General features: G+C 40.7%; 1 protein-coding gene across 4 annotated transcripts in view; it reads left to right on the forward strand.

The window, feature by feature from the left end:
• The window catches only part of COP1 (COP1 E3 ubiquitin ligase), a 128,139-nt gene that overhangs the window by 24,710 nt on the left and 85,509 nt on the right, over nt 1-17,920 (forward strand). For all 4 annotated transcript variants that reach the window (XR_012836637.1, XM_075760456.1, XM_075760457.1 and 1 more), the window contains exons 7-11: nt 101-160; nt 2,077-2,153; nt 7,181-7,238; nt 10,814-10,928; nt 14,404-14,539. Coding sequence is in view for 3 of the 4 variants with exons in the window: in XM_075760456.1 (XP_075616571.1) it covers nt 101-160; nt 2,077-2,153; nt 7,181-7,238; nt 10,814-10,928; nt 14,404-14,539 (446 nt within the window). In the remaining variant the exon portion in view is untranslated. The remainder of the gene's footprint in view (nt 1-100; nt 161-2,076; nt 2,154-7,180; nt 7,239-10,813; nt 10,929-14,403; nt 14,540-17,920) is intronic.

Genomic DNA, 17,920 nt, shown 5'->3' on the forward strand with positions numbered 1-17,920 from the left:
AGTTAAGATAGTTCAGGTTCCTCTCTGAAGAGATCGTGATTTATCTTGGTGGTGGTGCAGTGCAGATTGATTTAGACTTCTCCCATTCTCTTATCCACAGCAATTGGAGCAGATCCAGAAGGAGCTAAGTGTTCTGGAAGAAGATATTAAACGAGTAGAGGTGAGGCGCCCAGACATTGTTCTGACTCTGGCAATTTTTCATTTTCATCAAGCTGTCTGCCTTGCTGTGGGGCTGCTGTGTTAAATTTATGGCATTTGAGTCAGTAATGGGAAAATGAACAGATGATGCTATTTCTTTAATTTGTTCATTTAGATGATGTGTGTGCAAGCTGCAGGTTGGTAAAAGGGGACTTTGTTGAAACCTAGCTCTTACATAATTGTATCTTTCTATTTCTAGCAATTTGAAAATGCTTACTACCGACACAAAGAAATCAACTGCCAGTATATTGATCATCACTTACGATTTTTGTACATTGCAGTGTTCTGGCCTTTTGCACGGGCTGTTCAAATCTTAGCAGCATGCCAGTCTTAAAATGGAGATGTGTTGGGGGGCGTGCAAGAGCCATAATGCAGAGACTGGGTAGGAGCAGAACCAGCTCCTGCTGTGTGTCAGAACAGAAGCAATCTGCTACCTCCTGATGTAATTCTCTTAATTCCTTAATGATGGGGATCTCCTAAGATTTTTGCTAAGAATTATTCTCCAAGTATTTGTAAACCCATCAGCTCAATCCTTACTGAGTCCTTAGGTTCCTCCTTGGTCTTTCAATCATTCACGTTTTGATCCTGGACTAGGAAACTGATGTTTTGGAAATGCATCAGGCTGCCACCTCTCAAGATAGCATTCCCTTAAAGCTTGGGAATCAACTTGCAGATCTGCTTCTTTCTTCTTGCTTATCTTGAGTAGTCAGCACGAGCTCCCAACCACTGCCCAAAAGCCTTTTCGATTTCTTCACTTTCCAATTTATACGCATGCTGACGAATTACCAAAATATAAATAGAACTGACAACTGCAGGAACTTCCCTTCAGCTGATAGCTATGCAAGTTGTAACTTGGTAGATAACAACGTTTTTCAGACCTATTTCCCTAAATGTTTCTCGGCTCTTGGGAAATAAATATACCTTAGCATGTTTCCTTGAGACTGGTAAAATATGTCTTCAGATCTAGGAGAATCTGTTCCCAAAGCTGCAGGGTCCCTCGGAGAATACCTTGCTACCTGCTTTTCTGCTCTTTAATCGGGCACTTCAGTGGACTGCAGCTGGGGTACATGTCTGGTGTGTGATAATGACCTTGGTTCTGACCTCTGAAGCCTGGGATCTCTCTTGTCACAAATACCCTACTTTTTACCTAACAACTAATGGGCACCTAGTGGGAATATGAAAAGCACCCTAATGTTGTCCTGGAACACTTTGCCCCCCTAACTAATGAGCTGCAGCATCCTGCATAGCTTCTATTTCTTGAACAGATGAAAGGTATGGTCTCACACTGGGCACACAGCAGTGATTTAGTCTGGGACTGACAAAGCCAAGCTCACGTGCAAAGCTTGTTTCTTGTGCTCTTGCCCCACAGAAGACTGAGATCCTCTTTTAAGTCTGTGTCACGATGCCACCTTTGCCCTGTTTCCTTGTGGCTGTTCTTGCCATGACCCATATCCAGCATTACTTTCCAGCTGTGAAGGCTGTTAGAGAAAAGTTCGTATGTCTCTCAAAAATGCAGTTGCAACTTGCTTGTTCTGCTGTAAGGGAGGTGCTGGGTTAGAAACAATTGTATGCTAACCAAATCCATTGTGGGTTTTCTTTTTGCTTGAGTGTAAACTCCAGAACTGCCTCTTTTGGGGCAGAAAGCACTGCAGTTGTACGATTTCTGAAACTTGGTTGGAATGATAATTGGAAAAAAAAATTTGAAGAAAATCCATGTTTTCAGGTATAGTGAAGACTTCTAGGTGAGAGCTGAATAAATGTAGATACAGTTGGTTATGTGCTTGGAAAACCAAAAATCACTCTGTGAACACCGTATATTAGCAGGTGCCTACTATCCATGTTTTGTCAGCTTTGCTGTGACGTGGCTTTCTGTTTCAGGAAATGAGTGGCTTGTACTCCCCAGTCAGCGAGGACAGTACGGTGCCACAGTTCGAGGCTCCCTCACCTTCACACAGGTATGCGGCTTGCAACTCAGAACTTGGATTTCAAGCTGTACGTATTGCACTGTTCTTTCTGGTCCCCTTCGTGCCATGCCCAAAACACAAGCAAAACTAGTTTTTGAGTGCTGTACAATATTTTCCTGTTCTGTTTTTGATTGGTATAAACTTTGTGAACAAAGCAGTGAAGAAAAAGCCATCAGAGTCTGCAGTTGGATGAAAAGTCTGCTCTAAACCAGATGCTGTCGAAAGCTGATGGTTTTAAATGTAGTGTGGATTAGTTGACTTGAGTCATAAGCCTTTGCTATGGTATGAAATATCGTTGTTAAATACATGCTACTTTTTCTGAACGTTATGCAGTTCTGCTTGGCATGCAAAAAGTCTTAATTTTGTATGATACTGGTGTCCTCTGGCTTCCTCGCTTGGCGTGAATGGCTGAAGGTGTGGGCTCACAGGATCAAAATTAAAAATATACAGCCTATTGATTCTGTTTATCTGCTGTCTGTTTTGATTTAATGAAATGCCTTTCTAATAACATATTTTCAATGTGGATTTTTGTCTGGAATATTGCATAGTCTGGTTTCTTGATGATAAAATTGCAGATACTTCATGTGTCCAAGTTATAAGTGCCAAGGTTTGAAGTGCTCTACTTCTTTATAGCAGTGTTTTTTGGTCGTAAGAAAGCTCTGATTTCACAGGACCAAGTTATGTTATTAAACTATCACCTCTCCTCTCTCTCCCCAGTGTATTTTCCTAATAGTAGAGTTCTCTAAACTATTGAATTCTGTTATAAAATTGTACTGGTACCTTTTCTGCAATTAGCAGCTCTAAAGTTAATAGCCCAGAAGTAAGAAAAAATGATCAGATTTCCTCCCCTACAGAGATTTAGATACAGTGCTCTGGTAAGGTGCCTAGCGATATTGGCTGGGATTTCTTACCAAGATGCTATTTCTGGACACAGAGACCAGAATCTCTCATATTTCTATGAAGCTCTGACTGGCCCTGAGGGAAAGGACAGGATTATGGCCAAGATGGATGGGAACAGTGTTTGTTATTCCGCTTTTCACAGCTTGTTTAATTTTTTGGGTGCAGGTGTGTTTTTTGATGTGGGTTATTGCTGTTGTGCCAAGAAGCAGTTTTGTGAAGCTGATGAGATTCTTGTCAGGTTCTACTAGTTTTCTGGTTATTGGCTATTAAATAGATTGCTTGTTGTTTGCTTCATGGTACTGCTGCTTGGGGAGAACTTGAACACTGGTTGGGCTGAATTTGTTACATGTTGAATGCCTTCAGGCCTAGAAACCTTTCTTTTTTTAATGGAAAATTATACTTAGGAGTAGAAATGTATCTCTTACTTGAGCCAAGCTAACAAAAAAGCCCCCAAAGAACTTTTTTATCTGTTGAAAGCTGGAATAACATTTTAAGCCCAAGAGTTTTGGTGAAAGAGTTGGGGGGGGGGGAAAATACCGGTGTGAGATCTATACTGGTTTCAGTCTACTGAGAATTTATTATTCCTTTATGACTGTTTATTTCATGTTGTAGGGTCAATCATTCTCAGTTCTTGCTTTTGAAGATGTAAGATAGTGTCCAAAACACCTGAGGTCTGCTCGGAGATGGGATGGGTTAGACCGTGGCGGTGCAGAGACCACAGGCTCTTTCTTGCCCGATCTTCTTACACTTGTCTGGTTCCATCTCAGCTGTGTCTTGAACTTTTGGGTTTTTTCTGTGGTACAACATGCCAGTGGTGTGATATAATGGGATAGGGGTTTTCTAGGGTGTGTGGGCTTGCCTTTTTCTCTTGGCTTGAGAAGACCCCTCTTCTGTTTCTCAGTGACATTGCTTTGTTAAGAAGTAGTCTTGAGTGGTTGAAGAGAAAATAGTATGTGAAAGAAGTATCTGAACAGGCATCAGTTGTTGCTGGACTCTTGTAACTTCTGTCCCTGCCCTATCCTGACAGTTTTGTGTAATTCAAGTAATTGAATTGTTTGAATTACCAGAACTCAGATGCCAGAAAGGCCTACCACTTGAAATTCATTTTCTTTTCAACATTAAACATAAGTTTTGGAGAGTATCTCAAAAACTGTAACTTTGATTCTTCCTTGGAAAGAATGCTGCAGAACAACTGATAGGAGCTTTAAAATATGCTGTGTGGTGTTTTTTTTCCCCAGCTCTGTTAACTGAAATATTTAATCTCCAAAGTGTGTGTTAGAGATGCTATGAACTACCAAGAATGAAATACAAATATAGCTTGAGATAGTTTCACTTCCATGTTATAATATTAAACTTGCAGAGACTTTAACTTATCAGTGAATTAAAATGGTATATTTAAATTGGAATATAGCTTGTTAACATGCTTAACACCCTGCTAATGAAATATAATTGTATAAAATTTTACTGATGTTTCTTATAAAGAGTATGAGGTTATCACAGACCCATACTGAGATGAAGAAAATCTATTTAGCCTTTGAATTTAAAGTTCAAGAAAATAGAGTTCTCTGGAATTTGGTTTTATCTGGTCTCTAGTGACTTGCCCTTATTCATCTACTTCCTCTAAATCACAGGCTTGCTTCATTAATTCTCTGTTTCTTTTCATTGTTTGTAGCTATTTTTTCCCCATGCTCTTAACATCTTCAAAAATGTAAAATTACTATGCCTCCCCCATCTTCCTCCATAAGTTCTTTAGCAAAGAACAAGTACGGCTATCATGTTAAATACGTTCTCGGCTTCAAGAAACACGTGTTTTCTCTTACGCTTGTACAGGGTATGATGAAATATTAAATTGGGTAATAGCACAGCACTTGTTTACAGCATTGCAGATTGCTGGGTTTGTATACTAATAGAGAACAAGAGGGGAAGAATAAGGAAAAAGAACAAATAGTTCTGTGCAGGGTATTTCTGAACAGGCGTGCCTGCTATTTTTGCTACCAGTAAACGGTGCAAACAGGAGATACAAATAAGCAACTTCATTGTGACTGCATGTTCAGGAGTAATAGCAATTACAAACTATCACTCTAATAGGAGCTTCTGGGGGAAGATTCTGATCTAAAAATTAGTTGCCTGGTAACTCTGATTTGGTTATTGAAATCCTGATCTCCTTCCCCTCCATTTGTTCTAATTACCCTCTCCCACCCCTGTAAGAGTATAACAAATGGGACCTGGAGTCTGCAGGTTGTGCTGCCTTTTTGTCGTTGCTGTTTCAGGCTCTTAAATATGTTGTTTTAATGTAGCTGAATTTCCTAATTGAACCTGATGTTACAGCTTTTTTAAAAAAGAATTCCAAGGGAACTTTTGTCATTTTCTGACTGTTTTTCTTTTTAAAAACAGGAAACAAATATTCAAGCATATGCCAGTTACTCAGCTACAGGCAGCGCACAGAAATTACTTTGAATTTGTATTCTGGTTAGGGAGATGACGTCTGCACTCCTTGAAGGCTTTACATCACCAGACAACCTGCAGCAAAACGAGACTAGACGCTATAAGTCTGTGTGTTTTGCTGTTAATTGCCACTATACCTGTCTCGGAGTGGAGTACTTTTTCATCGCTTTCCAGCCGAGCGTCTTATTCATGCTGTTCCTGGCAGGATCTGCTGTACGTGTTTCATTATTTCATGTGGCCTCATTCTAATTTAAAGTTCATTGTCCCTGACCATGCCTGAAACAGCTCTGCTGTTTTCTCCTTTGCAATAGCCTGCAGCAAATAATGATTTTTATCCCTCAGATTTTCTTGGTTTGCAGCTTTTTGTCTTGCCTGTAACAGAAGCCCAATCAATCTCATAGTACAAGTTAACCAGTAATGAGACTTTAAAATCATCTCTCATCTTCTGTTTCTACTTCACCTCCAGGGGTGCTTTAAAGCATTCAGAGAAATATTTAAGCACTAGTCCCACTGTTTCATCCCTCTAGACTTAGAGGTGCCCTGACTGGCATTTCAGCCAAACCACTTGTTTTATGACCAAGAATGTCAAGTCTACATACGTATCAGTTCTGGCATCTGATCCATGAGCATCAATAGGTACAATCATCTTTTACAAAACCAGGACTGATAGTGGTGTTCTGGCAGCTTTTTAAAGAAATCTTCAGCTTTCCTAAGCAATGCTTAAATCTGAGATTACCTCGTAAGTAAGACTGAGGATAGTGAAACCAGATAGCTTCTTTTCTGACCAAGCCAAATGATGTAGCAGAAAAGTGAGTTATAAAGACTTTTAGAAACAAATCTTGGTGATGTTTGTAACGTGTTCTCTGTAGCTAATAAAATGATGTTCTTGTGTGCTAACCTTTACTTGTCCTAAAAGTATTTTAAATTTGAGTGATGAGTGCTTTAATCTGGCTCTGTCTTATTGTGAGAGCTAAATATTTTGCCCATATGTGCAAGAATACTGAACCACCTGTCTTCTGCTTATATAAGCAGATCCTTTTGCAGCTTTGAAAGTTAAATCTCTTGAGTTTGCATATGTGTGCTATGTTTTGAAAAGGTGGTTTAAGCTATGTTGTATCCTTATAGGTACTATGTAGCTATATATGGTGTAGCATTTTCTAATCATTGTAAGCCTGGCTGTCAGTATTTTTTGGTTATTTTGGTATTTCATTACTTGTGTCTGTTTTGTGTGTCTTCAGAGATGTCTGGAGTACTAGTCTCTGTCTCTAGCTTTTTCTTCACAATGCTGCTTCAAATGTCATGGCATTAAACTTCTCTTTTTTTTTTTTTTGAAAGGAACTGAAAACCAATGGTAGCATGTTATTTTCAGAATGTCTTATCTTGCATATTTCATACAAAAGATATGCTCTTGCATTCTAATTAGAAATTATTACATTGCACTACACATAATTGTGTGTGACAGCATTCTGGTCTAGGAGATCCCTGTAGTTAAAAAAAACACCGGACCCTCCCAACCCTCCAAACAAAAATAACCTTGTGTTCCCTGTCTGTGTAAAATGGATTTCAAAGGCAAGGATGCTGCAGGATGTAAAGGGGTGAATAGGAAAAGGGTTAAAAATGAAAAAGGATGGTCGTACAGTGATTTAAGCAGACTATTTCTTTTGATTTTGCAGTAGTATTATTGACTCCACGGAGTATAGCCAGCCTCCAGGCTTCAGCAGCAGTTCTCAGGTAAGGTAATACATGTGTCTGCACAGGGGGGATGGGAGAGTGGATGTGGAGGTTGGGCAGAGATTAGGCACAACTCATCCATCTCCAGGGTACCGGTCAATGTGCATCTTGGAAATGCTCTTAACTGGTTATATGGGCAAACTGGAGCCAGGACTACCGCTGCAGGAATTGCTGTGCATGATTCTGAGTGTCTACACTGATGCCATCACAGAAGTCTGGTGTAATATGTTTAGAGATCTGACTTTATTCCTAAAGCTGACTCTTGCATGGCAGAGGGGGATATTTATTTTGCTCTTCATCACTTCTTCCACGTGGCCAGTATTTGTGAAGGGAGGTAAATCCCTGACCCTTTGCATTGACTTAAATAGCTTTGGATCAAGCTCAACTTTCAAAACAAGAAGCATTTATTTCTCCAAACATACAGCCATTTTGTGGTTTGTCCTCATTAGGGCCTTACAAACTGTATTATAAAATCATGTAGAAGGTAGAAAAAATTACATATGCAGTGAAGCCATTTGACAGGCAGCCTCCAAACTGCCTGATCCGCAGGGCCTCTGAAATGCCAAACAGCACTGCTGTGGTCTTGCAGCTCAGTGATTCAGTTGGGCTGGGAAGATGTCACTGATATCCAGCTCACAGCTTCAAGAAGGTTAAACAGTTTTGATTTAGAGAGATGGAGTGTTGGGCATGTGCCAGCTGGTGCCTTTGGTGCTCTCTGGTGGTAGTGGACCATCCGTGGCACACAGCAGTATCAAATTGGTAAACTAACAGGTAGAAGTGCTGTTGGATCTTATTTCATGGAGTAGTTGATGTAAAGAAAAAACACCTGATTTTTTCGGCTGATGCACATGTATGTGTGCATGCAGGTTTTAGGTTTGCAGCTGTATAACTAGTTGGTAATTAGAAAATTCCATCTATGGGTCTGTGGGGAAAATACTTTTCTGGTACTGTGGTCAGAGATTTTTTTTTTGCTTGAAGGAAGGATTGTAGCTCTGCCTCACTTCAGAGGGCAAGTGAAATGTGGGTGGAGATGTTCAGGACTGATACGGTGCAGTGTGTTTGTTCTCCACTGACACTACTTGTGGTACTTTTTCTTTCTATTTCAAAGAGAAAATTAATAGCATAGCTATGCTGCTGGTAAGTGCACAAAACAACCAACCTAGCCTTTCTAGTCGTTTTGTGTGACAGCCTTATTTGTGTGAGAATAATCTTTTTTTGTCCTCAAATGAAATTTCTTGTCCTCAAGAGTGCAAGATCTGTATTCTCTAGTGCAAACTTTTGAATTAAACTTTTATATATGTTTGGATGAGGAGTTGAAAGAGATCTCTTGAAGTTAAACACTTAATTCAAAGATAGGCTAATTTCAGTAAGACTTTACCATAAAAACAACTTGAATATAAATAAATTTGATTGTGCTTTTTTTTTCTGATTGTCAGTCATGGCAAAAATCATAGGTTGGGCACTGCTGGTGGTAAGAAGCTATGCTAGGATGGACAGCATAGCTTTCTTACTATAGTTACTTTGTGCATAGCTCACAACCATCTTCTTAGGGAAGAATTTATATACCACAAAGTAAATAGTGGACATGTCACATAAGCCCTGGGGAATTCTGCAGGTAGTATTTAGTGGCAATACTTCTCTGCTAGAAATAAGGACCTTGTGTGTGGCTGTGAAGCTTTTCCATAGTTGTTAGAGGACTCTTCAGAGCGCCTAATGGAGCTCAGACAGTAAAATCAGTCTTGATAACAGAGCAGCCTTAACTAATGTCGTCAACTAGGACAACCATAGTAGTTTTAGCAGTTGAACAAAAAAATGCTGGGGTATGTTTTCTTTCCTTTCCCTTACTTTTTTTTCCCACTCCTATTTTCACTGCATTGCTTAACCGGGGAGCCGACTTCATAGAAACTCAGTAAATGTTTTGCTAAAACATGAGCAGTTTAAAATGCTTAGCTGGGGAGGATCTGATGAAGATAGGTTAGTGCAGATTGATTCCCAGCACTGCCGGGTCACCATGTGCCAGCCCGAGTCCTGCTCCGAGGGGATCTTCCTCTGGAGACCCGGCAGGTATATCACACAGCGGGCAGATACTCATGAGGATTGATTCCACCTTGGCATGGACTGGGCTCATCTAGTAGATCAGACTTGGACTTGGGTTATATCGCTCATAATGTAGCAGGCAGCTCATCTTAACTTGAGACTGAAGTGATCGCTCTTCAATGCTTGAAGTCGTCTTGAGCCCTAATCACTCCTGATGTGCCGAGAGGCTGGAGCTCTTGCAGGCTGGTGTGTAAAATTAATAGGAAGATGGTATAAAAGTGTCCAATTAAGTATTTCTTAAAGCTGTGAAGTTTTAGAAAACTGTAGTTAAAAGGTGTTGATGTAGGAGTACTTTCCAGTGTTCTAGTTGCGTGTTGAGATTGGAGTTGCTTTTGAAATGAAACAAGCTGCATAAGCCAAAGGTGCTGTCAACATGCAAGTGTGAGTCACGATGTCAGTGTATATTAGGGGCCTTGTGTGGGAAGCAGCGTCTGGAGGCTTCATTGTTGGGGGTTTGCTTTTTCCCTAAAATGTTAGATTACTGTTCATACAGGCATGAGCAGAATTTGAGTGGGCTCTAAACTTAGTTTGCTCTTGATGGGTGCGATGAGGGCAGCCCGTTCTCCTGCATGGATTGAGGGGGGAGTTGTAACTGGAGTGGGTTTTGTTGGTGCTATTGAGTGGTCAGGGACATTGTTCATTAGGGAACTTGGTGGTTCTCAAATGTTCTATAGCTTCCCCATTAGCTTTGACTATACAATATGTGAGACTTTTTGAATATAAACTAAAGCATGGTGCTCTTCATGCTGCTTGTGTAGTAGAGGAATTGGGGGTTCCTTTTCCTTACTAGTGATTAAAACTAGAAGTACAGTATTTTCTGTGGCTTCAGGAGGAGAGCTTACTTATGTAGTTTCAATCCTTTGCTTCTACCTCTCACTATTACTGCTTGGGTAGGTTGGGAAATGGCTTTAATGATGCATTTGGACTTCTTTTCAATTAACCTTTGAACTCAATGGTGTCTTCTGCTTCTGTACTTATTTGCTTAGCTTTACGGAGAGTTACTGAGCTGCTTCAAAAAAAGCAATTCAGTAACTAACTCTTTGAAATAAACACCCCCTTCTCTTTTAACGAGCTGTCTGCTAGAGATCTACAAAGTATTTGTTGTACAGTCGATTTGATTTGTGAAGCTGGAAGCCCAGTATCCTTGGCCTCTGCTGCCTACCTGTACAAATGCAAGACGTGACTCCCCAAGGGTTGTTGCTGTCTGTCCTGCGTGTGAGGCTGGAATTGGTAAATTTGCAAAGATTCAGGAAACAAGAACTGTCTAAAAGCAGCTTTTCTTGTTTGTCAAGTTAAAGGGTGCAGCATAGGACCCTAAGAATAGCTGTTGGTAGTGGCAAGATCTTCATTTATTGTCATTTTACGCTTCTAACCCTCCATATGTAATATATAAATTTGTTTATAACTTGGTAAAATCTACTGAAATGAAACCCAGACCTGGCTCTACCTTTCTGAAGTGTTCTCTCTTCTCCACTCAGACCAAAAAGCAGCCATGGTATAACAGCACGCTAGCCTCACGACGCAAGCGGCTCACAGCTCATTTTGAGGACCTAGAGCAGTGCTATTTTTCCACCAGGATGACACGTGTCTCAGGTGAGTTCCTCTTGCGTGGTGTGCAGCTTCTGACATCGGCTACCTTTTCCAGTGCCTAGTCCTCAGAAAAGGCTTGCTTTTGAAAGCAGCTTTCACTTTTTTGCAGCATGGGAATGTTGCTATACATATTTATGTGTTGCTCGCATCATCCCACTTTGTATTTCCTGACCAATCTTTGAAGCTGCTATATTTAGAAAATTTAATCCTGTCAGTTTGGAGGAGCACACGTATTGCTTTGTAATCCTGCACTGTGAAGGGCATAACCCACAGGAAACAATTTCACTGATGCTTGTTGTGAAGATGCAAATGTTTGAAAGCAGTGGTTGGGTTGTCTTTCTGCTATAAATGCAGTAGTTAAAAACATTGCTATTGAAATACTACAGAGGTATAAACATAAATTGATAAATGTCTTGTATTTAGCATGCAATAGGACACTTGGAGGTTATCCTCTGTTGTCTAGATTGAGTCTTGGTTAACAAATGGCTTGACGTATGGAAGCTGAGTGTGCAGCAGTGGTGTTGTCCCATGGGGCACACCTTAAATTTAAGGCTTGTTTTGTAGAATTAGAAGCTGTTTTCACAATTGCCTAGATTGCCTCATTCATAATTGAGTAACAGTGTGACAGCAGCTAGAGTAATTGTTACCTAGTGGATGGATGGTTCTTAATTACATGACAAGATTCTTTTAAGAAACGAACGGGTCAAAGGAATATGTCTTGAGGGAGGGGAGGGTTGCTCTGTGGTCTCTCTGCAGAAGAAACCAGCTTTGGGGAAAAAAGTTTCAGGCGATGGGCTGTGGCAGGCAAGAGATTTGCAGCACCAAGCTGCAAGCTGCAGCTCATAGGAAGAGTGACAGACTGCAGCGGGGAGCAGCCAGCCCTCAGGGGATGGGAGAAACCTCCCAGGAACAAGAGGGAACCAGGCAGAATATCTTTACTCACAGCCTTAGCAGGCGAGGACACACAGATCAGCAAGAGAGCTGGGGTAGATACCCCTGCTGTTTTTTCCTCCATGAATTTAGTTTAAGTTTTGTCCACTTTAAATAATGAGGCTTGATTATTTTTTTTAATTTAAAAATTTGGCTTTAAGTTTAAAGACTGCAACATGTTTTAGGGGAGCTCACTCTTAAATATGTCTGTCTTCTGAGCCAGTCACTGCTCTGAAGTACGTAGGTCTCATCGTGTGCAGCAAAATCATTTTAACAAGGAATGCAGGACGTTGAGAGGGTGCTTCAGTAGCTGGAAAATCGGAGAAGCCAGTTGTATGTGACCAGCCAGTTTCCTGTGCAGCGTTGGCAACTGCTTTGTAGACTACAATACTTCACAGATCATGCTGAGATGTCTTCATGTGGTGCTAACTTGGTGATGCATAACTGTGTTTATGTTAAAATAATACTTATTAACTAAGGATAACAAATGGGGCTCTTCCCAGCATTCCCTTCTAGAAGACATCTTTCTTCATAATTGGAACTATAAATATGAATGTGGTGAAACTATTCTTTGTATTCATATGTGTCAGCCACACCAAGAGCGGAGGATTTGCAAGTGCAGGTTTTTTTCTAAATAAGGGATAACCTGTGATACCTGATTAATTTTTCTTCTCTTAAATCATTCCTGCTTTTTGACACATTTTAAACAGGATTTAATGTGGATTTAAAGCTCTTTTGCAAGAGATGCCTATGACTGTCCTAGTAGGGAGTGGAGACATAATATAACTGTAATTATGAAATGGCCTTGCACTTTGATGGGGAAAATGTCTTGAGAAATAACATTTAGTTTTCCAGGCAGAGACACAGAATAAATTATAGGAGGACTGTGTGCTTGATGTCTAAATGAGGGAAATGGAAGAGTAGCAGCTATTTGTTCCTATCAAAGTGTCGTAGGAGGAAGCAGTCTTTGAAAACCACTGATGCTATGTGCTGCTTGAGCTGTTTCCTGTAGTGGTCAGGTGCTGATGATTTTAATTTGGAGCAGTACTTTGTTCATTTTGCCCCTTGCGATCCATCTGACATTGGTAATATATATGCTAGTACCCTTAAACATGCTAATTACTAGCCTTCACCGTTCCTTTATATGATCAAACATGACATAGCATATAAGGGACACTTCCAAATGCCTTACAAGTGTAGAGCCAGATAATAACTTCTGATGGCAAGGAATTACCAGGGTGCAGAAAGTGATTATTCTCTCTGTGTTTCCCACAAGAAATCACAGCTGTATTCTGCTTTTATAGATCAACCTCATTCTTTTTTCACCCCAGTATTTCCAAAGCTTTCTAATAAGGAAACAACAAAGCTCTGCTTATGCTGCTGATAATGAAACGAGTAAGAATAACTTAACTAGCGGGTGGAATTTGTTATCTGAGCTCTGTGTGTGGTTTTTCTGCTGCTGCAGTGGATGCTGAGGTTTAACAGGAGTCAAGGTGTGCAGTAATGTGACTTACAAACCGGACTACCCGTAAACCCAAGGCACTGCGTCTCAGGGCTGAGAGCAGCCATGGCTGTAGTTCCCTTACCTTGCACTGGTGCAAAAAGACAAAGTGAACATTGGGAGTGTTAAAGGAGGAAAGGGAGAGTTGCTGCAAATTCTGAGGTTTGTTATAAAGCTGGAAGGCTCTACCTAATGTTTGACTGCAGATGTGTAATCGTTAGGAAGGCTGGCTTGCTCATGAGGCATCGCTGTAAGTTGGGAATTTTTCCTTATTTAGGAAATTTTAAAATGGCTTATATAAAATTCTGTTCGTACCAAGAAAAATTGGAACTTCTGAGGAATCAGGGAAAGACTTTCAGCTATCTGTGCTACAATTTAGTTTTAACTTTTGTAGTAAACTGCTCCGTTTCCCACAGAATATTTATCATCGTTATTTAAGCTGGCTCAATTTCACCTTGCCTGCTGAAGGTCATAATTTTCACAAAACTTACAGTACAGAGAGAGTCTTCTCGTTTCATGCTTGTCTTCCTTCTCCAGACCTGAAACAACTCTCCCTTAGCTCTGTTGCTTTTGGAATAATGAGACAAATACTTTTTACTAAAAGTATTTTAAATGTAATTGACACCAAATGTAAGCTTATTGTAACAGAAGTATAGGGAAAGGAATATGCTTTCACCTCCATAGAAAACTAGATATGTTCTTCACAGTGCATTTTGATATGCTTAAAGGTTTACTGTTAATCTGTATGGCCCATGGGCTCTGAATTTGAATACAATAAATGAGCTCATCTACCAGGAAAGCTGTATTTGTGATCTCTAGGCAGATTCTCAGCACAGTAGATTCACCCAGCATTGCAGTGGAAAGACTTAATTTGTGCTCTGAAAAAAATCCTACTGCCTTCAGGGAATGCTAGAGGTGAGAGGACCTGGTTTTGACCAAGAATCTTCCCCAAATAACAAGCAGAGGTAGTATTTCGATTTTTTTTTTTTGCTGTTGAGTTTATCTTATTTTATTTCTTTCCTCCCGAATGCTGCTGCCTCTCCTTAGATGACAGCAGAACCACAAGCCAGCTGGATGAGTTTCAGGAGTGTCTATCCAAGTTCACGCGCTACAATTCTGTCCGACCCCTGGCAACGCTGTCTTATGCTAGTGACCTCTACAACGGCTCCAGCATAGTATCCAGGTAAGACATACTGCAGCTCTGACAGCGCATCTCATGCTGATACAGGCTGCTGAGGCTGAGTTAATAACCTGTATTAAACAAGTTTATAGTCTGTACATATATAACACTTTGCAGTTGCTTCCCAAAAATAGTTTTGCGAATGTGTGATTATCATTGATCTGCGAAGGCGCTCAAGTACTGCAGTGTACCTTTCACTCCCGTTGGTATTGGTCAAGACCAAATGCAGAACCTTTGAGGTGCCAGTGAGTATCTGGAGCTCTTGTGATAAAGCACGAAGCCTGTTGTAGGTTTAGACCTCTTCATGTTAGTGTAGTTGCGTTGTACGTGATGCAGTTCTAGCATTTTAAGGAACATCTGTCTTGGTGTTGGTAGCTTTAAGAATCTGGTGGTTTTAAATATTGTTGGTGAATCCAGTCATAATGGAAAATAGTCGATAGCTGGGTTGTTTTTAACTGTGTCTGCTTGATCTCTTGAGTGTTGGAAGCTGTGTTTACGGCGCTAAACACTAGTGAGGGGGTGGTTGTGGTAAAGCCGACTCGACAGCTCTGTTCTTGCCATCAACAACTCTGCATCCCTTGCCGTATGGGGTGGTCATGTTGTGTGCACCACTGCTGAAGCTCATCTGGGCCTCCCATGGACCAGTTTGGACACTTCAGCTGGTGAAATACTATTGATAGTCTTTCAACAGAATTAGTTTCTTCTAGTTTAGCTCTGTAAACTTGCTCCCTTAGGGATCAGGCTTGAGAGAGAACATAAGATAGGGAGAGGCTGGGACCTGCTAGCAGCCCCAACCTTAAACTGGTTTCAGCAGCTGTGGAAGTATACCCTGGGGGACTTAATTAGTCTGTGGTAGCTTGTTTGGAGGTGGTGGTGGTGGAAAAAATGATGCAAGATGTTAATTGAGAAATCTTTTCTGCATGGCATATACGTAGGACCCATTAGCTTCTTACAGGCACGTTTCACAAATCTAAATGTATTTGTTCACAGCAACCTTTTGAGGGAGAGAAGTACTATCATCTCTATTTTATCTGTGGGGAGCAGGTGATTCAAAGTGGCCGTACCTGAGGTCTGGAGAGAAACAGGACTATGACAGAACAAATTGAACTTGGGTTTTCTGAGTCTTGATCTGATGCCTTATGAAGGGGCTGTTCGCACAGCAATAGAACAACAGCTCGAATGTTTGTTAGAAGACCCCAAGTGTGCTGTGTGAAGAAACGGAGGCATGTGTAGCATAAAATACATTTTTTTTTTAAAGCAGCATTGATTCCTTAACTACTGCAATATGTAGCAGGAATGTATAATGTCCGACTTAGCCACAGAGGTCAGAACACAATAATCACTGATCTGACGTATATTTAACCTGCGCTGATTGGGTTCACACTAGCTGCAATGAAATGCAGATGGGAATCTCACTGCAACGTAGACAAACTTCCTCAGCTACCAACTTCAGTACGGATTGGATTTTGTTCCTTTGCCCTTTCTTCTCCTTGACATTCTGCAAGAGCAGCATTTTTGTGGTATTTGGTTAGAAAATGCTGGAAGGGCAGTAAATCTCGCTCCCGTTTTGAAGGCATTATAATTCTTGGGTGAAATATATGTTTGAAAAGTATGTGCGTTACTGTTGTTAAAATGAAGATACTGTGGGGCCTCCCTCCAAGCTGGTGCTAGAATCAGTAGTTAAATGCATTTAAGTGAAAAATAACTTGGCTCCCAACTTGATGTTCTCTCATGCTTTTTATTTATCAAAGCATTTAAGAAATTTTTCAGGGTTTTAGTATGTGGGCTGAGTAAGACTATTTGCATCTGAGCGTGTCCTTAAGTGCTTTGGTAGAGTGAGGCTGCTGAATGTGCTGCGCTGCAACTCTAGTTAGCTTCTGGCTATCCAAACATTTCCTTTAAACTTTGAATTTGTTAATCAAGAGTTTACACGTAATATGCGTTGGCCAGCACAGTTCTGTGTTCACCATTGTTCTTCCTCCAAATTGATAGACTCGAGTTCAGAGAGACTCTGGGAAGCTAAATGAGCTGTGTGTCTTGGTGATGGCAGCTTAAGATAATAGAGCAGCTTTTAGGTACCCATGGATGGGCCAAATTAATTATTGGGGTACTTTAAAAAGCTTCTTAACTTTCAATCTCTTAACGAGATTGAAATGCTGTGAAAAGCTTTATCTGGCTGACTGCATTGACTTCTGAACGTGTTCCTGGGCATGCTGTGGGAAACACTGATGAAATAATGACAACAGTAAGTCTTGCGGCTTAGCTGTGGCTGAGACAAATGTGTTTCAAATGCAAGACAAATATAAGGCTAATAAGTAAGGAATAAGTATTTTAAAGGGATATTTTAAGTATATTTAAGAATAAAAGTAGAATTGACTGGAAGTTTAACCTCCTTGTACTTCATTTAGTTTATTTTTTAAAAAACTGTTACAAACAGACAGGATATAAGGGTGTTTGGTTTGCATTGCTTTAACCCTACATGAAGTTCACACGCTGGACTCTAAAAACTGCTTGCTTAAGGAGGCTTTTAAGATGTATTAGCTTTGCTTGCAAAGGAAGAAGCCTGAAATATGTTCCTTATCTGCAAAACTTTGATGTTTTTTAGAAGGGAAACAGAACAGAATTAATGGTAACAGGATGACAACTGTAATTAAAGGCTGTATATAAACAACACTATGTAGGTTGTACTACTATGAAAATTCTGATGTGATATTAGGAAAGCTACAGTTGCCTTTCAGGATGAAGGGACAAGCCGACGCTCTGCTCTCCAGTTCCAGGTTTCCCCATCCTGGCGTGGAGCTTCCCCGAGGGACCCACACTGAGCCGTGCTGGGCTGGCAGCTCTGCGGCGGCTGTGCAGCATCCGCACGGTGGCAGCCGTCGTTTGCGGTGCTGGCAGCACGGGCCTGCGGGCAGGAGGTGGGCAGGGGCTGGGGGACCGATGCAGGGTCGGTACTCAAGCTGTGCATCTTTCATCGCAGGCTTACGGTCGTTAGAAAGGTGCACGCAGCGCGATTGTAAGCCCAGCGAGGGAGAGCTTCCTTACCTCTTTTAGAAACGTGCTCACAAGCAAAACTTACAACTCTCAGTCCTTTTTTTTCCCCCCCTTATTTGCTTCAGGAAAAACAGATGAACAGAGAAGGCTGTTCAGTGAAAACACATTCAAGGCTTTGCAATTGCAGGTTGCTGGGTTTTGCTTTAACATTAGGGGGACTTTCAGGACACTTGCAATACGAATGTACATGTATCTCAATATGCTAAATGGTTTTTTTATATACTCAGTTCTCTTAAGTACAAAGTATTTACATGGTTTTCACAAATATATTAAGTTTTGTTAGAATTGGGCCAAGGAATAAATTTTCTGTTTATTATGCCCTCAGACAGA

The sequence above is a fragment of the Balearica regulorum genome, chromosome 8, assembly GCF_011004875.1.
Source record: "Balearica regulorum gibbericeps isolate bBalReg1 chromosome 8, bBalReg1.pri, whole genome shotgun sequence".
Lineage (NCBI taxonomy): Eukaryota > Metazoa > Chordata > Aves > Gruiformes > Gruidae > Balearica > Balearica regulorum.